This window comes from Vanellus vanellus, assembly GCF_965231255.1.
Source record: "Vanellus vanellus genome assembly, contig: HAP1_SCAFFOLD_45, whole genome shotgun sequence".
Taxonomy (NCBI): domain Eukaryota; kingdom Metazoa; phylum Chordata; class Aves; order Charadriiformes; family Charadriidae; genus Vanellus; species Vanellus vanellus.
The window spans coordinates 244522-268909 of NW_028128545.1; the positions used below are offsets into that span (position 1 = coordinate 244522).

Here is a 24388-nt window from a genome sequence, read left to right on the forward strand (position 1 = left end):
ACATCTGGCTGGAGTTGGCCACCAGCGGTGTTCCTCAGGGTTCAGTTCTAGGGCCGGTTCTGTTCAATATATTTATCAACGATCTGGATGCAGGAGTTGAATGCACCACGAGCAAGTTTGCTGCTGATCCCAAACTGGGCGGTGCTGTTGATTCTCTTGAGGGACAAGATGCCTTGCAGAGAGATCTAGATAAATCAGAGCATTGGCCAATGATTAATGCAATGCCATTTAGCACGTCTAAATGCCAAATCCTGCCCCTAGGATGGAGTAATGCCAGGCACAAGTACAAATTGTGAGGGGAGTGGCAGGCTTTTGGAAAGGGATGTGTGGGTACTGGTGGGCAGCGGACTCACGAGGAGTCAGCAGTGTGCCCTGGCAGCCAAGAGGGCAAACCACATCCTGGGGTGTATCAAACACAGTATCACCAGTTGGTCAAGAGAGGTGATTTTGCAACTGCCTTCAGTTTTGGTGCAGCCTCACCTTGAACACTGTGTGCAGTCCTGGGCCCCACTAATTGAGAAGGGTGTGAAGGCCCTTGAATATGTCCAGAGGAAGGCAAGAAAGCTGGTGAAAGGGCTGGAAGGAATGTCCTGCTCTCCAAGCAGCTAAAGACTTTGGGCTTGTCTAGCTTGGGGAAAAGGAAGCTGAGGGACAACCTCCTTGCTCTCTCCAGCTTGCTGAGGAGGGGAAGTAGAGAGGGATTGTTTGGACCATGCCCTTAAAAACGTGCGTCAACTTTTGGTCAGCTCTGAATTGGCCAGGCAGCTGGACCAGGTGATTGTTAAGGTCATGTCCAATTGAAATATTCTCTCTTCTCTTCTCCTCTCTTTTCTCTTCTCTTCTCTTCTCTTCTCTTCTCTTCTCTTCTCTTCTCTTCTCTTCTCTTCTCTTCTCTTCTCTTCTCTTCTCTTCTCTTCTCTTCTCTTCTCTTCTCTTCTTTTCCATTCTTTTCTATTCCACTCCACTCCACTCCACTCCACTCCACTCCACTCCACTCCACTCCACTCCACTCCACTCCACTCCACTCCACTCCACTCCACTCCTCTCTATTCTATTCTATTCTATTCTATTCTATTCTATTCTATTCTATTCTATTCTATTCTATTCTATTCTATTCTATTCTATTCTGTTCTGTTCCATTCCATTCCATTCCATTCCATTCCATTCCATTCCATTCCATTCCATTCCGTTCTATTCCTTTTCCTAAGTTATCAGGGAGTTTCCCTGATCTCCCTGATCTTGGAAAGACAATACAGAGTGACCTCACTATGATATTGGCTGGCTCTCTCAGCACCCTTGCATGCTGCCCCACCAGTTCTGTGGACTCGTAATCTCTCAGCTTGCTGAAGTAACCCCTGACCTGATCCACATCCACTGCTGGTTGTTCTCCTCCAGAGTCCTGCTTCAAGGCACAAAGGCCTGGGAGACCTTGTAGGTGAAGACAAAGGCAAAGAGGACAAAGAGTATTTCAGATATATCTGCACCTTCTCTTACACAATTCAGCAGTGGTCAGACCCTATTTTTATTGATTGTTCTTGAACTGTAACTTCAGTACTTACAGTTCTTGCTGCTCTTGTAAGTATTAACTCCAGGGGAGCTCTGGCTTAATTAAAACACACTCTATTTCTTTATTCCTTTCTTGAAGTGACATCACACATCCACACTATCTCTGCTTCCCTTTTCTGTGGACCTTCACAATGAGTGGCCTGTTTAGCCAAGCTGGTGTCCTGAGAGGTTCGCTTGGTTGCTGGAGTATCGGCATGGATGTTCTATGGGCTTAGAGAATGCTGTCCTTGAAAGCAGTTAAGTTGAATTCTGCTCCTATTGAGTGATACTGCCCACTGAAAGCTCCTGGCATGGGCCAGCGTCCTCCACTGACACCTGGAATCTGCACTCTGCTCCTTTCCTTCCTCATTCCCCCAGGCAGCTGAGTCTCCACTGTTTCTTTGCTACTAGAGCCAAGGTTGACGAGGGTGAAACAGTTTTTTAGATCCATCTGAGCATCACGTTTGTTGGCCCCTTTGGCAGCTCTGCTAAAAAGCTGACACAAAGAACCTCCAGGTTTTTGCAAATGTGCTGCTAGAACTGCTTCTTGGCTCAGATCTGGGGAGTGGCTGCTCCATTTTGGAGCCAGATGAAACTAGCTTTCTGTGACATGTTGTCGTCCCCCCTCCACTTAACTATTTGAAAAACTTGCCATGAAAGCACACAAGGTCATTTAAGTCCCCAGTAAGATGTGATGCCATTGACACTAAGACTTCCTCCTGCTGGTTAGATAAGACTTTGTCCTCTTCTTCTCCCTCATTATACATTCTTTAGGTCAGAGCAGAGATGTGCTGGACCTCAGCCAAGCACCAGGACCAAGCTCAGATGTGTAACAAAGAATGTATCAAGTGCCCAAGGTCCCATGCAAGGCAAAGGTTCTCTTCAGAGCATGCAGGGGTGGATGGCAGATGGCAATGGAAAGAGGAAATGAGGTGACCCGAAGGAGAGCAAACCCTCGGGACCAGAGAGACGCAGGGCTGGGCTGTGCAGCCCTGGCAGGAGAGGCCTTTGCTGTCTGGGACGTCTCTGCAGCCCTGCAGGGCCTGTGGTGCAGGGGAAGCTGATCTCCAGGAAGGATAAGGTTCTTTTGAAAATGTCCTTGGCGATGCACATCCCGTGATCCAACAACACTGGGAAAATCATTTCTCTATTCCTTGATTGCATCATCAAAGGAGGAACTAAAGGCTGTGGGAGAAGCACTGCCTACATCTGCTGGATGGAGATGGGACAGGACGTGCCTCACTGCAGCTGCCTCGACAAAAGCCCTGAACATCCCTGAGGTTCTCTTGAGGTGTGTTACACGGCTGCTCTGAATGGCAATCGTGTTCCTGCAGGTCTTGTACTGTCCCTGCTGGCTGCCTGCGGCTGTGCTGGAGAGCCCTGGCACCTCCCGTGGCACCACAGGAACCATAGCCACCACCATAGCATCCCGTAGGAACATGTGTAGGTCACCTTCCAATGGAGCAGCTGCCCTGAAGGAGGTTAGGCACTGTAGGGGTGTCTGTTAGGAACTGGCCATGGGTGCCAAAGGAGATGTGGTAAAACAGCTGGTGGAGAAAAGAGAGAGACTCAGCTCTCCTGATGGCAATGGCTCCATTGGCTCAGAGGAATACCTCTATAGGCTGCCCTGGACATCATGAGCAGGATCAGGCTTCATTGTCCTAAAGGTGGGCATCTACTGACACTTCAGCTGGCCAAAGGCATGCCCCAGCAGCCTCCAAAACGGTGACCCCAGACGCTGCCCTGTCCCTATGAATTGCTCCATCAGTTTCCTACAACTGTCTTTGAGCACCTCGAGTGTCACCAGTGCTTTGCATGGGTACAGGAGGAACATGAAATTCCTGCCTTTCACTGCCTGGGTGTGCTGTCTCCTAGTCAGATGAGAAGAGGTGATTCTTGGACCTAACTCTGTCTCTGACAGGGGAAATGACACTGCTGGAAAGAAGTGTCTCTGCCCAGCTGAGGGAGAAAACATCAGTGATGACTTCAGCTTGTTTCCCAGCAGGTTCCCCTGGAGCCCCAGGGACATCTCTGAGGGAGCCCAGAGGGGACAGAGACAGTGCCACCGTGGGCTGGTCCTCTGCTGCTGAGCTGGGACTGGCTTCTGGGACGGAGGGAGCTCCTGGCAAGAGGGCAGCGCTGCAGAGAGACAGCTCTGCCCAGGAGCAGCTCCTCTGCACAGCGCAGCAGGGCTGAGGGCACTGCCTGCAGGCAGCGAGGGCAGACAAGGGAAGGGAGAGAGAGATAAGGGCAGTCTGGGGTGTCTTTCCTATAGCTGAGAGCTCCCAGGGAGAGAGATCTTCACAGCCTTTCACATGGTAAGTCTCTGGCTGTGGGGCAGTGCGGATGAGTTCCTGGCAGTGTCTCCTGGACCTGGCACATGCCATGGCTGATAGGAGCTGTCAGGACGGCTCTCCTGGCTTTTGTGGTGTGGAGCAGGAGGACGTGCTTCAGAGCAGGGATGCCCTGCTGCACCTTCAAGGGGACAATGAAGGTCAGCTGCCTTCTCCCAGGGATGGCTCTGGGGTTTGAAAGTGGGTGTGCAGGCAGGGGTGGGCAGGGCTGTCCTTGCCAGCAGGGTCCCTGCACCCCGGGGGCTGTGTGCCAGGGCAGGGACTCTGCCGCCTGCCAGGGTCAGCTCTGCGCCTGCCCGGGGAGCTCCCACGGAGCTTCTGTGGGGAGAAGCAGTGGGTGGAAGGAGCACAACCTCGGGCAGGTCAGGGTCCTACTGCTGTTGAGAGGGTGCTGCGTGTTTCAGGGCTGCTCACAGCTGCAGATCACTGCAGGACATTCCCAGGGGACATTTCAAGAAGCACAGCAAGGCAGGGGCGACCTGAAAGGGAAGGGTCCTGTTCATCCAGTGTTCTACTCTGGGTTCCCTGTGTGGGCAATGGGACATAGAATTTCATCTCTCAGTGCAGGAGGAGGCACTCAACTCCCAATCTGTTTCCCTTAGCGGTGAATAAACCGTGGAGAGTCAGAAATCACCACTCCCTGGTCACGGACAGCATCAGTGTGGTTTTTGCCACCCCTCAGGTGTCTCTGCTGTCCCCACGGGAGCCTGCCCAGCCAGAGCTGGCCCTGGGCAGTGCCCTGCTGTTGGGAGGGGGCTGCAGGGCAGAGCTGAGCACACAGCGGGTGGGATGGGCTCTGGGAGCACTGGCAGGGGCAGACCTGGGGACAGAGCTCCTGGCGGTGACAGCCCCAGGCAGCAGAGAGCTCCTCTACCTTCTGCATCCCTCTCTGCTCAGCTGCACCGGGAGAGAAAAACCTGTGTGGAGAAACGGGCTTTGAAACTGCCCTCTCAAAAAAAGCCCTTTATTATGTTTTTTCTTCAAGTACATTTTTAGGGAGACCATTCTGCCACGGAGGGAGGTGTAAGGAGGGCTACATGTGTAGAGACCAGCAGGTCACTAGTGGGCAGACCAGCTCTCCCGACTCTGCTCTAGGGCACAGAAAGTTCTTTTGTCCCTCAGGGCTCAGCAGTGTTCAGGCTAAAAGGATGGGAAAGAGAAGGATTTCTACCCCTTCAAAGGAAGGGCCCTCAACAGCACAAACCTGAATGAAAGTCTTACAAAGAAAGAGAAGTCATTTTGGAGGAATCTTTGAGGAAAAAGCACAGGAAAGTTTCAATGAAGTCTGCCTTAACTTGTCAATGTCTTCCACTCCTTCAGCAGGTCACTGTGCCCAGAGTGAACAGCAAATGTCCAATGGCAGCTCCATCACCCACTTCCTCCTCCTGGCATTCGCAGACACACGGGAGCTGCAGCTCTTGACCTTCTGGCTCTTCCTGGGCATCTACCTGGCTGCCCTCCTGGGAAACGGCCTCATCATCACCGCCATCGCCTGCGACCACCACCTCCACACCCCCATGTATTTCTTTCTCCTCAACCTCTCTGTTCTGGACCTGGGCTCCATCTCCACCACCCTCCCAAAAGCCATGGCCAATTCCCTCTGGGACACCAGGGACATCTCCTATATTGGATGTGCTGCACAGGTTTTTCTGCTTTTCTTCTTGCTTGGAGCAGAGTGTGCCCTTCTCACCATCATGGCCTATGACCGCTACGTTGCCATCTGCCATCCCCTGCACTACGGGACCCTCCTGGGCAGCAGAGCTTGTGTCCGCATGGCAGCAGCTGCCTGGGGCAGTGGGTTTCTCAATGCTGTGCTGCACACGGCCAGTACATTTTCACTGCCCCTCTGCCAGGGCAATGCCCTGGACCAGTTCTTCTGTGAAATCCCCCACATCCTCAGGCTCTCCTGCTCACACTCCTACCTCAGGGAAGTTGGGCTTCTTACATTAAATTGTTTTTTAGCTTTTGGGTGTTTTGTTTTCATTGTGGTGTCCTATGTGCAGATCTTGAGGGCGGTGCTGAGGATCCCCTCAGAGCAGGGACGGCACAAAGCCTTTTCCATGTGCCTCCCTCACCTGGCCGTGCTCTCCCTGTTTCTCAGCACTTGCATGTTTGCCTACCTGAAGCCCCCCTCCATCTCCTCCCGTTCCCTGGATATGGTGGTGGCAGTTCTTTACTCGGTGGTGCCTCCAGTAGTTAACCCCCTCATCTACAGCATGAGGAACAAGGAAATCAAGGACGCATTGTGGAAACTATTTGAATATAATCTACTTCAGATTAATAAGGTTCTCCTTATCCCACAAGGGCTCCCACTGTATCTCAAAAAAAGCCAGCACTAACTTTTCTTCATATGTATCTTTATTTTTCCTTGGGGTTTTTTTTTGAGGGTTTTGATCTTTTCTTTTCTTTTCTTTTCTTTTCTTTTCTTTTCTTTTCTTTTCTTTTCTTTTCTTTTCTTTTCTTTTCTTTTCTTTTCTTTTCTTTTCTTTTCTTTTCTTTTCTTTTCTTTTCTTTTCTTTTCTTTTCTTTTCTTTTCTTTTCTTTTCTTTTCTTTTCTTTTCTTTTCTTTTCTTTTCTTTTCTTATTATTTTGCATTTCTGTGTTCTTTTAGAGTTGTGATATTATTGGTTTTGGCCTCATTCCTCTTGGCACAAAGGCCACATGCACATTTGGATTTGGGCTACCTCTTTAGATAAACTCAATAAAGAAGGCAGCAGAAAATTAGTGGTCTCAGCCCCATCTCTACTGCCTGCAAGTCGGGGCTGCTGCTTCCCTGGAGCCAATGCCAAGGACAGGAGCAGGAGACAGCTTTTATGGTGCTGATCTCTCCTGACATCCACACTGTCCTGTGGTGCCATTGCATTTCTACTCCTCCTAAAGTCTTGTGTTACTTGTGACAGTCCTCTTGTCTCTACAGTGGCATTCCTGTTGCTGCAGGCAGGAGCAGTCCATGTGAACAACTGTGTCAGAGTTGGCCTCCCTGATTGAACCACTGTCACTAAAGGGATTTTTCAAGGCAGGGTTAGAAGTCTGGACGTGTCTTCCAAAGCTGGTGTCAGCAATGCACCCAGGGAGCTGCTCCCTTATAAACACTGTCGCTCTTCTGGGGTTCTTGATGGGTTCAGGAGGACAGGCTCAGAGCCCCAGGGGAATCTGTGAGGGCTCAAGGGCTGGGTGAAGACCTCCCTTCATGGTTGCACATGTCCACTCAGACAGCAACTGGTCTTTGAGTTATCTGACTGGTGCTGCCCTACCAGCAGTGAGGCTTATGACAGATGAGGAATTGGGAGGTGCACGGAGAGCTCAGGGGATCTGCAGGGACAGTGTGTGAGTCTGGGTGGGCTGTGAGCGGCACCTCATAGAATGAGTGACCATCCAAGGTTGAAAATGTCAATCTGTGGAGCCCATGGGCTAAGAAGGAAACTTCAAAGCAATGAGAGGCTGTGAGGACCCAGTAGAAAAAGGGACATGACTGGAGAGCGGTTCAAGACACCCTCTCAGAAAGCCTCAAGGGCTGGATCTAGTGCAGCCCTGCCCTGCCCTTTGTGCCTTTGGAGACACCCTTTGGTCCTGCCCAGCCCTGTCCTCTCTTCTTGAGCCAGGAGGGGAGATGGAATGGGGCTCAGCAGCAGTCATCCCTTTCTGGCTGGCTCTGCTGCCCACCCCGACCAGCATGGCCAGTGCAGGATCACCCCGTGGCCCCAGGGCACCACAGCCCCCTCCCTCTGCCCAGCAGCACCACCAGTTCAGTGCCCTGCAGGGAGCACAGGCTGGGAACCAGGAATGTCCACCTGGGGAAAGGTGCTGTGGGGAGAAGGGGTGTCCAGGGGGAAGAGCAAGGGAGCATTTCTGTGCCTGCAGGGAGGAACTCATGAGAAGGAGAAAGCTCTTTCTGCAGGCACCCACTCGGGGCAGGCTACTCCATCTCTGGAGCAGGACTCTTGTGCCGGCCTGGGGAGAGGGGCTGGCACTGAGGGGGCAGAGGCAGCCTGTGGTGGGCACCTCCTGGGCCCGAGACCAGGGGTCCTGCAGTTTCACGGACCTCCATGTCCTCCTGCCACGTGCAACCTCCAGCCCTGGGGCTGATGGGGAGGCTGAGAGCCCTCTGTGTTCCCAGCAGCTGCTGTGCCCTTCAGAGGGGCTGTGGCTGTGAGGGGAGCAGCCAGAGCTCTGCAGCACCCTGTGGCGGGCACGGCCATGGGGCCAGGCCAGAGGGGGCTGCTTTGCGGGGCTGGGCTCGGGAGAGGGCAGGGGTGTTGGGGAGAGCCCGGGAGGGGCTGGGCTGGCCTTGGAAGTGCCCGGGAGAGGACACACACCACTGGAGTGTGTGATACAGAGCCCAGTCTAATGGCAGGGAGCCGAGACATGGGTGCAGGAGAGAGGAGGCCGGTCTGTGCCCTTGGTGCCATGGGCAGACTGGGAAGGTGCCCAGGGCATTCGTCACCCCCAGCCTCTCCCCTCGGCTCCTTCCAGCACTGGCCACTCGCCCCTGTTCATGGGGGAGGTTTGCTCTGTGGCCATCTCCTGCCTGAGTCCTTGATAGGCCAGCAGAAGGCACATGGCCTGAAGGCCAATTGTGAGGCTGTGTCGTGGTTTGAGCCAGACTGGGCACTGAAACAAAAAACAGACGCTCTCCACCACCTCTGTCTCCGAGGAGGGAGAGAGAGAAAGAGACACTTGGGTTTAAAAACTAAACTAAACTACTTTAGTGAAAATATTAATATAATAATAATTAAAAAGGAAATACTGTTATAGATACACTGTATGTAAAGTGTATTGAGCTCTCTGGATGATGATGACATCACCGTCAGGCACTGGGAAAGGCCCAGACTGGACTCAGTGATGGATGGGAACTGGATTCCGGAACATACGGATCGGGGTCGAAGGCAGATGGACGGAGTCCTCCTCAGACGTCGGCCATTGCAGAAAGAGGGCTGACCCTCTGACCACTCAGCTTTTACACTGAGCATGGGGCAGATGGGGTGGAAGATCCTGTTGGTCAGTTTTGGGTCACCTGTCCTGTCAACTCCTCCCCGCAGGTGGGACCCCTCTTGTGCTCTTCTGCTTTTGACCTTCCAACGTGGCACATAACCAAGTGAGCTGCCCTTGGCTGTTATAGCAACGAGCATAAGGGAGAGCCTCTCTGCACACCATTGAGGTATTGTGACTCTGGAAACAGACACTGTCTGAAGAAGGAGCCGTTAATTTCAGAGAGTGCAGCTAGTTAGAAGCGACTTCACTGGAAAGTATAATTACTGAACAGAAAGATGGTTCTGTTTTACCTCAGACTAGGACAAACTTCAGAGCCTGGGTGGGTGCAGCTACACACACAGAGATGTCTTCAGCCACAGGGACACAGACGCCTGGTGCCCGTGCAGGTGCCGTTGGGAGCTGCCTCTATCAGCAGCTCCCAAGGGGCTCTGGTTTCCTGCAGGTCCCGTGTGACATTGGCCTGTCCCACACCAACACCTCAGCTACGCCGGGGCCTTGGATGTCCATGGTCAGAGATCTGAACTCTGCCAGGAACTGCTTGCAAGTTCTCAAAACACATGAGCACCTTTTCATCAGCCAAGATGACGGTATATTTTTTATAAAATGGCAATTCTTTCCCACTGTGCCAGAATGGGAATTTCCAGGCACTGTATTAATCGCAGGAGAAGAAATCTTGGCCTTCCCCTGGACTTGCCTTGCAGGACTTTGCCCATGATCCTGTGGATTTAATCTCCTGACTCTTTCCACCTGTCCTGACAAAATGACCAGGTCTAAAGGCACCTTCTCAGCAGGCCATCTGGACCTATGCCCTTCCCATTGCTCTCCAGTTTCCCCTTCCCCTTACTGCTCGCTCAGTCTGATCCCTCTCAACGACCCAGGTGCTGCTTTGCGCTTCAGGGACCTAGAAGCCCACCCTTGTCTTTCAGCAGTCTAATGGGCTCTTCAGCCAAATCCTTCAGTGTGTTTATACCTATCATTTCCCATCAGTCTCTCTCCAATACTTCTAGTGACGATGATGACCCTTGCTGGAGGAGTTTCACCAGGTTGAAGAAGCCCACCTGCCTCAGCGTTCCAACACAGGGCACATGCTTTAGGCTCCAGGGCTCAAAACCAGGAAATTCCACCTGAATTGAGAAAACAGGTTTTGGCACCAAGGGTGCAGGACACTGGCCCAGGCTGCCCTGAGAGGCTGTGGAGTGTCCATTCATGGAGATATTCAAAACAGACCTGGGCATGCTATTGAGCAACCTGCTCTGGCCGACTCCCTTTAGGCAGGGGATTGAAGTAGATGATCTCCAAAGACCTCTCTCAATCTACATGATACTGTGAGGACATGAAAGTCCAGCGAAAGGCTTTATGTCTAGGGTAGATGCTTGTGTGGTCCCTTCTGCCTGAGAAGGCAACAGGCCAGCAGCAGCCCAAGGCCTGGCATGTTATTGTGAGGTCACCTCTGCCATAGTCCCACATACCTGAACAGCCGGCGTCTGCTTTGGATGCTCATTTTGGGGTCACAGCTGTCTCTGCAGGTGGCAGGCCAACCCCAGGCTCAAGGCTGGGTTCAGTGCCCATGACGTCCTTCCTTCATGAGTACCAGACAGCACAGCAGCAGGCCCATGGTTTGGAAGTTAATTCTGAGGTCACTGCTGCCACAATCTCTGACAGGCCAGAAGCAGGCAGATCACCTGGATATGGATTTGGAGGTCAGTGCTGTCTTACTTCCTGAGAGGCCAGCACCAGCCTCATGGGTGAGCTCGGTATTTGGAGGTCCCTTCTGCCTGAGTCCTTGACAGGCCAGCAGCAGGCGAATGTCCTGAACGCCAACTGTGAGGGTGCTGCTGCCGGAGAACCTGAGAGACCATGAGCCAGCTCAGAGGTGTTGGATGTGCTGTGTTTCAGAGCACCTCTTAGGGCAGCACAGGGTTGATGACCTGGCTTGGTACTTGTGAGGTCCCAAGTATGGAACATGCCAGCAGCAAGAGGTTGCTGGTGAGGTCACCACTTGTGAGGTGACTGGCCAGTAGAAGGCCCAAGACTGGGATCTGTGTTTGTGAAGTCATTTCTTTGTGAATATGTTTTCAAGCAAGGATCAGGTTTGTAGCTGTGTTAGGTGCCTGTGAGGTCTCTTCTTCTTGGAAACTTTCCTGGACTCTTCCCTAGGTGGTGGGATGCCTGCAGTAGCATTCCCAAGGCTTCAGACAGCTTTTGCCTTCTCAGCAGTGAAACGTCTCGGCTTTTCTCTCCCCTGGGTTGGGATTTCTGGACTCACTGGAGAGATGTCCAGCAGAGCCAAGGTGCCTGTTCCCCTAACCTCTGTCCTGGATGGGGGTCATGATGGGAGGTGTGGCACCCAGCATGCTGTGTGGTCCCCATCACTGCCTGGTGGGCTTGTATCCCCCATCCTCTGGAAGCCATTGTATTTTCTGCAGCAGCAGGAGCCCTTTCCCATTGCCCCTTAGATGGTTCTGTCAGGCTCCAACCCCTGGACAAGATCTATACTGGGACACAGGGGCTCCTTTCTCTTTAGTCCCCACCCATGAATACCACAACCTGGAAGTCAGATGAACACGCAAGTGTGCATAAGTGCGGGAGCAGTGTGACCACCGCATTGGCAAAGATGTTTCAATGGTGCACCCAAACCCTTGGCTCAGGATCTGCCTTCCCCAGGCCTGGGGCTCAGGGCTCGGCCTTTGTGCTTCAGAAAACCAAGGCAGGGTTTTCTCATCCTCGCAGCTGCCCCCACAGGGCCTTTGCCTACCCACAACCATGGCCTCCAGTTGTCTGTTCGAATGAGTCCCTGGGGAGGCTTTGACAGTAACCGCCCTCAGTGGGGCTCAGTCATACTTCAAGGTACTTTTTCTCTGCTGACTGTTACTTCTTCAGGAGAGGTTTGTGCAATCTCCTCTTAGTACCTGAGGTTCAAGAGCTCAGCAGCAAAAATGCCATGGGGCTTGTTACAGTGAAGAAAGCCCTGAAAAAACATGTCTCTTCCTGCAATTTTCTTGTACTGTTGTACAGTTAATTGGACAGTTTCCTAGTGTACTTATGGAGACAGATTTCAAAGAGCTTCTAAGAAAAAAGACTGTTTATTGTCAAAATAGAGGAGAGGCTAGAGCTGCACTCTCTGATGGATGTTGATGCATGGTCTCTCCTGAGCAGTTCTGAACTGGTCAGAGAAGCTGTCCCTTGAGGTTTGACACAGCATGGACAATCTTGCTCCGCACCTCCCCAACCCCACCATGTCTCTCCTCAGCTTCCTGGGACGTGCCTCCTTTTTCCTCACATCACACTTCTCCACCACAGTCTGCAGCTGGAGGTTACAGCTCCTTTGCACCAGCGCCCACTGCTTTCCTTAGAGACCTGGAGGCACAAAGGAAAAGAGGGACTTGTCCTTCTTTTTAATAAACCAAATAACAGTTATAAGATTCACCTCACAAAACACACTCAAAAACTTTATCCCAAGTACAAGCTGACCCCAATGAGGTTCACCTTCCACAATGCATAACCATACAAAAAATGATTTAGACAGATGGAAATTAAAAAATCAACAAAACTCAAGAGGTTCCTGAAGACTGATAGCCACAGATTTTGGAAAGACCCACAAGCTTTTAACTGCCTGAAGCTCAAAGCCACAACTGGGTTGTTGAGAGGTGTCTGAATGATGAAAGAAGAAGGGGAAGAGGCATCCAGAGAGCAATCACAAGTGCTTCTGTGCAGATGCACTGCTGGAAAGGTGCCTTCAGACATGGTCAGTTTAGTCAGGAGAGGTGGAAATACGTGAAAGATGAGGGAGATCAAATTCAGAGCCTGAGAGAGGGAGTCCTGACAATGCAAATTGAGGGGAAGGTCCGTAGGTCTCCTCTTGCTATCAATGCACATCCTGAAAACTCCTCAATTCGATCTCATGGGAAAACATTGGCACTTTATTAAAAGTATTCACCTGTTTCAGCTGATGAGGTTATGCTCTTACACGATGGTTGGGATCTGGGCTTGGTCATCCTGCTTGACGAAGCACATTGAGGGCTTTAACAATGATCTTCACATTTCATTTTCCTCCAACTTCCCGCTTCACCAGCCCCCAGGGATGGTAAACTTGTCTGCTCATTCCCTCCATGGTCTCTTCAGTGAGGGACATCAGCAGGGCCTGCCAACACCCTCAGAAACCTGCAGGTTTTCTTCTCCAGAAGCTTGGTCAGCCTTTCAGGAGCTGCAGTTCAGGAACTCGGCACCAGAGGGCTCATTCCCACATAAAACACCCGAAGGAACCAAGTCAGGGCCTAATTTTCCTTTAGTCTTCAGGTCTGATGTGGCTATTTAAAGAGATTTTGGGAGTGTAGTCAAAGTGAAAAGATGTCAAAGCAGAGAGACAAGGGGAATAAAAGGTTTGATTTTAACTAGCCCATTTTGCATTAATGCCAATGCATTTGGCTTAGAGGAATGACTTCAAGTAGAGTCTGCACCATCCAGAGCCATATGGATGGACTGGCACAGCCCCCGCACCATCCCTTGCAAAACAGAACCCCCCTCTCCTAGGCTGAGGCATGCATTCAAGATGCAAACCTCTGCAGTGCCCACTTGTCACAGGCCTCCCGGCACAGGGTGACTCCTTCCCCATGACCCTCCAAGCCTGCATCAGCTCATTTGGCTTTTGCTCCCCAGCACTGCAACACTCCAGCCCATGGCAGCTTTGGCTTTGACACCCTCCCCCCATGCTGGGCCAAAAGTTCTCAATTCCTCCTTGGCAGCTGCCCCTGCTTCCACCTCCTGCCTGCTGCCTTTTGGCCCTGGCGCTCTCTCACTTTACACCAGTAGCCTCCTCAGAGGCATGTTTCTCTTCATGGCTATTCAGAGAGATCCTTCCTGCCCTTGGAAGAGGTTGTCCTGTAAGGCCTATGAGATTCCCTGAGCTCCTTCACCCTTCAGAGCTGCTTCCCAGGGCACCGCTTGTATCAGTCTCCCAAGCATGTCAAAGTTTTCTTCTCAGGATTCTGCCCATCTGTGCTCCACTGCTGGCCTTCCTCTCTCCTCTTTGGCACCTGAGACCCCACTATTTCCTGGCCACGACAGCCAGGGCTCACACTGATGATCACACCCTGTTCAGCTCTTCCATGTTGGCCAGTACCGAGTCTAGGTGAGCATCACCCTTCCTGGCCCACCTGGCAGCTGATCCCAAGATCCTCCAGACTGTTGGTGCCCTGTTGCTTTGCCTGGCCAGTGAATGCCAGGATACTTACGGTTCTTCATGGGAACCTGCTCATGAACCTGGAGACTTCTCTGGGTAGATGTCAGAAGAGTTTGAAAGGTCCCTTATGGAGGCTGAGTGACTTTCTTACTGGGATCATCACAGACCAGCACCTCCTGGTGAAAAAAACACCCCTGGATGCAAACTCTCTGGTCCTACGCACTGGTAAGTGTGTAGTTGGCTCATGTAAACCCTGGCTTGTTCCCCATCCACTGCTGGTTGTTGTCCTCCGGAATCCTGCCTCAAAGCACAAAGGCCTGGGAGACCTTGCTGGTGGTAACCAAAGAAAAGAGGGCATCAAGTATCTCAGATCTATCTACACCTACTCCTACTAAATTCAGCAGTGGTGCTACATTATCCCTTTTGCTTCTTTAACTGTTCCTGAAGTAGCAAAAGCTCATCTTGGTGCCCTGGAATTCCTTTTGCGTTTCAATTGATTTTTGATATGGACCATTGCTGGGCCTGGACAATGCTCTCCTTTAGGACAAGATGTATCCAGGCTCACTATTCAAGTTATTGGTCTTTTCATTGACTGCATCACCAAGGGAGGGAGTGAAGATGCCTGTGTGGTGTGCTTCATGTCCATGCAATGCGTGCCACTATGGGATAGAGAAGGGTCAGACCTTGCCTCTGAATAGACCTGGTGACTGATGCCTCTGACTGACGGCATCAGACAACAGAACAGACACCAAATAGCACTCTCTGCAATGCTGTCTGGGGCATCTGTGATGCATCCACCCTGAATGGGAACTGCTTTCTTGTAGGTCCCGTGTGGTCCATGCCAGCCTTAGCATCTCATGTAGCTCTCTGGGCCTAGGTTTGAACATGACATTGAGTAGCTGTCCTGAATTCTGTCAGGCAATGTGGGGCTGAACAGGGGAAAAATGCCATTATTGTCACTGGAGATCTCTATGATTAGAGAGAGAACACAGAAAAAAATATAGGAGTTCTCTATCATAGGTTCTGTGATTCTATGGTTCAGTGAAAGGGCGGTCGATTGGAAGCTTGCTGAACACCTGGGGTCAGAAGGTTGTGACCAGAGATACGCAATCCAGCTAGAGGTCATTTACTACGTCTGTGCATGGGGAGTCGACACTGCGACCAACACTCATTAATAACTTGGTTAATGGCCTGGATGGTGGGGCAGAATTCACCCTCAGCAGGTTGCAGATGACATGAAACTGAGAGGAGTTGCTGCTACACAAGATGGTTGTGCTGCCCTGGCAGCAATAACACCATTCAGCAGTACATGTTGTAGAATCATAGAACCATAGAATAGATGAGGTTGGAAGGGACCTTTAAGGTCATCAAGTCCGACCATTAACCTACCCTGACAAAAACCACTTCTAAACCACGTCCCTAAGTACCACATCTACCCTTTTTATAAACACCTCCAGGGATGGTGAATCCACCACCTCCCTAGGCAGCCTATTCCAATGTTTAATAACCCGTTCAGTGCAAAAGTGTTTCCTAATATCCAATCTAAACGCTGCCCAGGGAGGTTGTGGAGTCCCCTTCTCTGGAGATTTTCAAGACCCGCCTGGATGCAGTTCTGAGTAATGCGCTCTGGGCAATCCTGCTTTAGCAGGGGAGTTGGACTAGATGATCTCTAGAGGTCCCTTCCAACTCTGAAAATTCCGTGATTCCGTGATTCCGTAAACCTCCCCTGACATAACTTGAACCCATTTCCTCTCCTCCTATCACTTGTCACCAGGGAGAAGAGGTCAGCCCCCACCTCTCTACAACCTCCTTTCAGGTAGTTGTAGAGGGTGATAAGGTCTCCCCTCAGCCTCCTCTTCTCCAGGCTAAACAACTCCAGTTCCCTCAGTCGTTCCTCATAAGATTTGTTTTCCAGACCCCTCACCAGCTTCGTAGCCCTTCTCTGGACACGCTGCAACACTTCAATGTCCTTGTAGTGAGGGGCCCAAAACTAAAAACACTATGGGTGTCACGTTTGCCAACCTCCAGTCAGCTGGGACCTCCCCGGTTAGCCAGGACTGCTTATAAATGATGCAAAGTGAGCTGGTGAGCACTTCCACCAGCTCCCTCAGTACCCTTGGGTGGATCCCATCTGGCCCCATAGATTTGGTACCTCCAGGTGCTGAAGCAGGTCCCTCACCATTTCCCCTTGGATTACAGGAGCTTCATTCTGCTCCCCATCCCTGTCTTCCATCTCAAGGGTCTGGGCACTCAGAGAACAACTGGTTCTACTGCTGAAGACTGAGGCAAAGACGGCATTAAATACCTCAGCCTTTTCCTCATCCTTGGTCACTATGTTACTGGTCCCATCTACCAGAGGACAGAGACTATCCTCAATCTTCTTTTTATTGCTAATACATTTATAGAAACTTTTTTTGTTGCCCTTGACAACAGAAGCCAGGTTTAGTTCTAGCTGGGCTTTGGCCCTTCTAATTTTCTCCCTACACAGCCTCACTATCTCTTTGTAGTCCTCATGAGTGGCCTGCCCTTCCAAAGGCCGTAAATCCTCTTTTTCTCCCTAGGTTGCAACCCTAGCTCCCCGTTCAGCCAGGCCGGTCTTTTTCCCTGACGGCTTGTCTTTCGGCACAGGGGGACAGCCTGCTCCTGCACCTTTAAGACTTCCTTCTTGCAAAACATCCAGGCTGCCTGGGCTCCTTTGCCCTGGAGGACTGCCTCCCAGGGGACTTTGTCAACCAGGCTCCTGAAAAGCCCCAAGTCTGCCCTCCGGAAGTCCAGGGTAGCAGTTCTGCTGACAATTACGATAGATGGGACTCCTCGTTTTGAACTACAGAAATTCACCGGACCTTTTAAAGGAATAGTTCATCGCTTTAGAGAATTATATTTTTATGTGTGTGTATATATACATTAGAAGACAAATATAACATTAATTTGAGTGAGACTGCACTTTTAGAGGACTCTAGTGTCTGAATTTGTGACTATATTTACTTTATAGCCAGCTGTGGTGTGTGGGTTTCAAGGTCTCAGTATTTTCGAGCTCGCCTGGTGCAGGGACGAGGAGGAAACCTCAGCACTTGACCCAAGCTGCCACCAGGATTATTTCATACCATGAGCGTCGTCACATTCAACATAGATTAGAAAGTTTGCTGCAAAGTTCGTTCTCTCCCTTGATGGCTGCCATCCTGAGAACTTCTTGCCCCGGTGCCAGATCCCTGAGACCTTCCGCTCCTCCCGAAGCCACAGAGCTCGTAGTGTCCCACATTTACTGTCCACTACTGGGAGTGCACAGCTTCCAACTGATAGAATTGGCTGAGTGTAGCCCTTGTATATTTTGTATTGGTATCTGGATCCATATTGGTTCTTTAGTGCTAATTATGTAAATTATCCAATCTTTGTCTACTAAACCTGTTTATATTTCAATCCCTGGCTTTCCTTGTTTTTTCCCCGATTCCCCTTCCTGGGTGGGCAGGGGTCATCGGGTGACAGAGTGAGTGTCTAAACGACAATAAATTGTGAGGAGTTTCTCAAACCATAACACAGGCAAAGCTTTACTTTGAGCCTCTGGACTTGGTTTCTTCTTCCCCGTTGCTTGGGGAAGCCGGGAGGTGGTGTGCGGTTTTCCCACTTTCGGCCTCGCTCACCCTCACACCCCACCACCCCCAGGAAGAGCCCCGAGCCACCAGTGAGGGGCAGGACCTGCCTTCCCAGGGCCTGGGGGTCAGGGTTTGGCCTTTCTGCTGCATCAACCAAACGGAGGGGTTCCTCAGCATTACAGCCACCTGCACAGTGCCTTTGCCTACCTGCAACCACAGCCTCCAGTTATCTCCTCTAACGAGCCTATGGGGAGGCTTTGGCAGTAACGACCCTCAGTGGGGCCAATCAAGGCCTCAAGGTACTTTGCTTCTGACTTGGACTTCTGGAGCACTTTGTTCAGTCTCCTCTCAGTGTATGAGGTTGATGGACTCAGGGCCAAATACACCACGGGGCTCATTAAAATACATAAAGTCCTAATGAGCTATTTCTCTTGATGTAATTTTCTTCAAGACTTTAATATTTCTACAGATAATTGGAGTCATTTCATAGTGCAATTTAGAAGGAAGATTTTTAAAGAGAACCTAATATAAAATATATTTTTTACTTATTTCAAAGGTTCTTTTTATTAACTTTTCAGTTAGAGAAGAGGCGATAGAAGCAGTCACAGTGGATATTGATGCAGAGTGTCCCCTCAGGAGGTCTGGACAGCCAGGAAAAGCAGTCCCTTGAGGTTTGACACTATGGACAGCCTTGCTCCTCACCTCCCCTTCCTCACCATCCCTGTCATTGGCCAACTGGGATTTGCATCACTTTCCCTTATCTCAGACTTCTCCACTGAAGTCTGCAGGTGGGTGTCACAGCTCCATGGCACCATCTCCCACCTGCACTCCTCAGAGACCTGGCTGCACCCAGGCACAGGAGGAGTTTTCCTCTTTGCAAGCAGAGAAAAGTAAAGCGTGATCAAGTTTGATAAACAATAAAACACCCACTGCAAACAGATGCTCAGGACAAGCTGCCTCTAATGAGGCAACAAGGGATGATCTTATCTGAAATGCTTTAGATGGATATGTACAAAAAGAGAGATATAAACGTAGTTACAGAGATGGCTAAAGGAGATAATTAGACTACTAAAAGACAGGCAAACTTTTAACTCCCTGAAGCTCAAAGCAGCAGCTGGATAGGTGACAGGAATCTGAATGACCAAAGAGTGAGGGAAGGAGAAAAGTGGAGTGCAATAGAAAAGGCCTTTGTCAAGACAGTCTGCATCTGAAAAGATGACTTTAGAAATGGTCCTTGTATCAAGAGAGGTGATACATGTCTGAAAGTTGAGAGAAATTAAAACCACTGTGTAACAGGCAGAGTAGTGGCAATGAAGTTAAAGGGGAAGATCGATACTTCTGTGGAATATCATTTTTGAAAGGTCTCTTGGTAGAGGTCTCTTGTGAGAGAGGACAAGCAAGTGTTGGACCCAACTTTGATTGAGGCCAAAAGTGCAACTCAGGGAACCACTCTGCTCTCATGGGACCCCACCTGGAGTACTGCGTCCATCTCTGGAGCCCCAAACCAAAGCAGGACAAGGACGTGTTGGAGAGGGCCCAGATGAGGCCACGAAGATGATCCAAGGGCTGAAGCACCTCTGCTATGAGGACAGGCTGAGAGAATTGGGGTTGTTCATCCTGGAGAAGAGAAGGCTCTGGGGACACCTTATAGCCCCTTCCAGTACCTAAATGGGGCCTACAGGAAAGGTGGGGAGGGACTCTTGATCATGGAGTGTTGTGATAGGACGAGGGGTAACCCTTTTAAACTGGAACTGGGTAGATTGAGATTAAATATTAGGAAGAAAATCTTTCCTGTGAGGGTAGTGAGGCACTGGACAGGTTGCCCAGAGAAGCTGTGAAGACCCCATCCCTGGAGGTGTTCAAGGCCAGTCTGGATGGGGCTTGGAGTAACCTGGTCTGGTGGGAGGTGTCCCTGCCCAGGGCAGGGCGTTGGAACTAGATGATCTTCAAGGTCCCTTCAAACTCTTACCGTGATTAATTACCATGGGAGCTGAGACAAGGAGTTCACATGCGGGTGGTGATTTTATGCACACCAGAAACTAAGCAAGAGGAACTCCATCTCCTGTGGGTTTGTTGTCTGCACAGAAGGGAGTCCAGTCCCCTTTACAGCCCAAAGAGTCGATCCCAGGGTGAAATGCCTCAATTGACTCTGTTGAAACCCTTCCCTCAGCAGGGGTAAAGGACATCCCTGCCTGTCCCTGTCTGACTGCTCCATCTAATGACAGGACAAGAAAAAGGCATTATAGGACTTAAATCTGACTCTGGTAAGAGAAACAACCCTGCTGGAAAGAACTGTCTCACCCCAGCTGAAGGAGGGAACATGAGGGACTCCTTCAGGCTGTTTCCCAGCAGGTTCCCCTGGAGCCCCAGGGACACCTCCAGGGAGCCCGGAGGGGACACAGACAGTGCTACCGTGGGCTGGTCCTGTGCTGCTGAGCTGGGCTGGGCTGCTGGGATGGAGGGAGCTCCTGGCAAGCGGGCAGCGCTGCAGAGAGACAGCTCTGACCAGGAGCAGGGCTGGGGGCACTGCCTGCAGACAGCGATAGGAGACCTGCGAGGTGGAGAGAGCTTAAAGGCAGTTGGGAGTGGGTGGTGCTGAGAGCTCAGTGGGGCAGAAATCTTCACCTCCCTCTGCGTGGTAAGTCTCTGGTGCTAGGCAATGCAGCTCCAGTTCCTGGAGGGACGTCTTCAAGCTGGTCCATCTGGCAGCTGCTGGGGTCTCTCAGGAGGACTCTCAGTTTCTGTGCTGTGGAGGTTGAGGATGTGCTCCAGAGCAGGGCTTCCCTGCTGCCCGGTGAGAGGGACAGGACCCGAGGGCTGCCTTCTGCCGGGGATGGCTGTGGAGGTGTGTGTAGGGGTGTGCAGGCAGGGGTGGGCAGGGCTGTCCTTGCCAGCAGGGTCCCTGCACCCCGGGGGCTGTGTGCCGGGGCAGGGACTCTGCCACCTGCCAGGGTCAGCCCTCTGCCTGCTTGGGGAGCTCCCACGGAGCTTCTGTGGGGAGAAGCTGTGGATGGAAAGAGCACAACCTCTGTCAGGGCAGGGTCCTGTTGTCCAGAGGGTGCTGCGTGTTTCAGGGCTGCTCACAGCTCCAGCTTACTTTGGGCATTTCTAAGGGGACATTCAAGATGAACATTTTCCTGAAAGGTAAGAAGTCTTTCCTTTGAGTTTTCCACTCTTGGTTGGGTTGGTGGGCAGTGGGAGTGGGGAATTTATTTCTCCACTCTGGAGGAAACACCCTCGTTCTAATAGGGACTTTTCTGAGCTGCTTTAGTCCTGGCAGACACAGAGCCATGCCTGGCTTCCAGGAGGGGTCTGCAGGGCAGAGCTGAGCAAACAGCAGGTGGGAAGGGCTCTGGAAGCACTGATCAAGGGAGACATGGGCACCAAGAAACAGATTCCGGCAAGGACAGCTCCAAGCAGCAGAGACATGGGCAGGGAGCGAGTGGGAGCAGCGAGGGGAAGGGAGATTCAGGCACCGCCCTGCCATCCCTTGCAGTGCAGACACCTTCCCTGGCAAAAACCCTTAGTCTTTTCCCCCAGCCAGCACAGCCTCCGCACTTACAGCCACAGGGATGCAGTCACTTCCTCAGTGGCCTCACCCCTGAAGAGGAGAAATTATCCAATACTCTACCGTCTGTCCCTGTCCTGCCTCCATAGGCAGCAGCATTTGTACATTTCCCCTCTCCTGCCTCTTCTCCTCTTTTTCTTATCACTCGATTGGGATGAGGGGGTTGGATTCATATGCAGTTCAGAGACCAACCCAGGGGGTCTCGCCATGTTTATTACTCCATGGGAGTAAGGAGTCCCGATCTCTTTCAAACACCCTGGCTCCCAGTGATACAAAGGAGAAAACTCTCCCTTCAGGACACCCGAACTTTAGGACATTGCCTTCTTTCCCTGCTGGGTGGCCACAGGCTGCCCTCCACAATGGCACAGCTCTCCCGTGGCATCACTGTGTTATCAAGGAGCTCCATGGAGAAGACACCTCAGTGCTAAGGCCATACGAATGCTGCTGGGTGGCTGTGCACAGGCAGCTGCAATGGGCCCCGTGTCCATTGCTGGGAAGGGAGAGCTGAGATCCTCCTCAGGTACGACGAGACAGGCTGAGGGCTTTGGAGATTGCACCTGGGAACTGGATTCCTCTGCTCTCAGCAATGCCCGGTTTCTTTTGGGGGGAACATTTATGTGTGATCATCCTCCAACTCAAACTGATGCCAGCACAGGGCAGCTGAGACCAGGTCTGAGGGACAGAGCAGATCTTCTGAAAAGCTCTTTGATACCATGAGTGGATTTAATCTGAGGTTGCCCCGTGTTCCTATTACCTATTCGTGCACATCAGGATGGACTCCTCCAGAGCATAGAGCAGAGCCCAAGCACCTAGTGGCACCCTCATCCAGCACAAACCAGAGCTCAAGCAAAGCAGCTGCACAAAGTTCTTGTGAGCAGGAGAGGATGTTTGGTGGGTTTCCAAACATCAGAATCGGAAAGGGTTTACTCAGAAAAGTCTTCCCTAACTTGTCACTGCCTTTTCCTCTTTGGACAGTGCCCAGTGCTGAGTGCCCATAGGAAGCAAATGTCCAACAGCAGCTCCATCATTCACTTCCTCCTCCTGGCATTCGCAGACATGCAGGAGCTGCAGCTCTTGACCTTCTGGCTCTTCCTGGGCATCTACCTGTGAAATCCCCCACATCCCAAAGCTCTCCTGCTCAGGCTCAGACTACCTCAGGGAAGTTGGGTTTCTTGTGTTTGGTGTCTGTTTTGCATTTGTGTGTTTTGTTTCCATTGTGCTGTCTTATGTGCAGATCTTGAGGGCGGTTCTGAGGATCCCCTCTGAGCAGGGACAATACAAAGCCTTTTCCACATGCCTCCCTCACCTGGCCGTGGTCTCCTTGTATGTCAGCACTGGCCTATTTGCCCACCTGAAGCCCCCCTCCATCTCCTCCCTTTTCTGGACCTTGTGGTGGCAGTGCTGTACTCGGTGGTACCTCCAGCAGTGAACCCCCTCATCTACAGCATAAGGAACCAGGAGCTCAAGGGTGTCCTGAGGAAAGTGATATCAAGAACTTTTTTCAGTAGTCATGAACTTTACAACTCTTTCCACAAATTACTCCCGTGGTAACCCATTCCAAACCTTAACTTTGTGAAGGTTTTTATTGTCATTAACATCAGTATATTTGTAGTTAAAATTTTCACTGTTGTTACCATCAGTATCATAATCACTATTGGTATTGCTTCATTGAACTTTCTCTGTCATGCCTGTAGCATGTATTCATGTATGTGTAACATTGGGTCAGCACTGACTCTCTCACAGCAGCTCTTTAATAAATGGGTTCTTCCCAGTGCAGTGCCGAAGTCTTGACTTGTCTTCCAAAGCATTTGCCAGGGATGGCGCCCCCAAAAGGGCCTGTTGCTCCATGGATTCAGGAGCAAAGAGCTCAGTGTCATCTTATGACCTGTTAAACACCAAAGTTTGATTTTCTAGTTGCCGTGGAGATGTGAACAGTCACTGAGGTAGGTATGCAGGGCTGTCCCATGTGGGGGACATACACCAGGGCTTCCAGATATGGCAGGCGATGTCCTTAAGGACAGGAGTCTGGAGTTGCCTGGAGAGCCTGAGGGATTGCCGTGGACAGCATGTGCTTTGGGTGGGCAGTGACTTAAGCCCCACAAAGTGAGAGATCACCCAAAACGGAGTCAGCCAAAGGGAAAGTGCTAAACCCAGGGATTTGTAGGGAAAGCAGGGCTCTGTAATCCCAGGGGAGGCAGTGAGCACCAAGCAGGTACAAACATGGAAGACTGGAAAGTGATTCTTCTTACCCTCAGGCACAACTGAATACATCTACTGTCCTTGGGAAAGCACCATAGTCCCTTCAAGCACCTGCCACATCCAGAGACCCCCATGGAGGTGGAACAGCAGCAGTGATCCCCGTCCAGCTCAGGGGCCTGCAGAGACCATGGGGAGGGGACCAGGAAACATCCAGCCACATCAGAGGAGAGGTGGGGAAAGTCAAGGTGGTAGCTGATGTGGGCTGGAAATTGCCTGGGGAAGAAAAATTCTGGCATGCAGCTCATCATCACTAGTGTCCAGACTGTGGTTCCCCTAAAGCATGCTCATGGTGCAGAGCCAGAAGTCCTTTCTGTCCTGGTGCTCCACAAGTTCTGGAAAGTGAATGAAGAAGGATTCGTGTCCCTCACTTCCCATCCCTTAGTGCTATCGTCCTCCCGAAGTGTGGCATTGAAAGGGAGGCTGGGAACCTTTGTCAGAGCTTGCACTGAAGGAAGCATGACCATGTGAGCTTGCTCTTATTCTGCAGTCCCTGTGCCCAGCACATGCCCTTGAGACAGTCTCTCCCACCCCTTATGCTGCCCCAAAAGTCAGCCCCAACCCTGACCCTTTGTGTTTTCCATTTCCAGCCCTGGCCATTCACCATGGTCCAGGTGTGGGCTGATCATTTAAATGTGACCAGCTCCACCTACGCTGGGGGAGAATCCAGCCCTTCCCTGGCTCACACATGTCCAGACCCTGGCAGACCCCACAGCAGAGCTGTCTATGAACCCCTTCATGGGATACAGCCAAGTCTGGACAGGGATCAGTGTTGGGCAGGGCTGCCAAAGCAGACGGGCTGCAGAGGGACATGGCACTGAGTTTTGTTTAGGAGACCATACCAGGAGGATGTTTTCCCATCCCTGAAAGCATCCTGCGCCATTGATGTGTCAGAGTTGGGCTG

At 51.4% G+C, this 24388-nt stretch overlaps 1 protein-coding gene across 1 annotated transcript; it reads left to right on the forward strand.

Moving 5' to 3' along the window:
- Positions 1-5248: 5248 nt before the first annotated feature.
- On the forward strand, positions 5249-22657 carry LOC309684182 (olfactory receptor 14A16-like; the record flags this gene model as incomplete). The annotated part of the gene is made up of 2 exons (XM_082500127.1): positions 5249-5961; positions 22522-22657. 2 exons carry the CDS (start codon positions 5249-5251, stop codon positions 22655-22657), a joined length of 849 nt encoding a protein of 282 aa, XP_082356253.1.
- Between the last annotated feature and the right edge of the window lie 1731 nt (positions 22658-24388).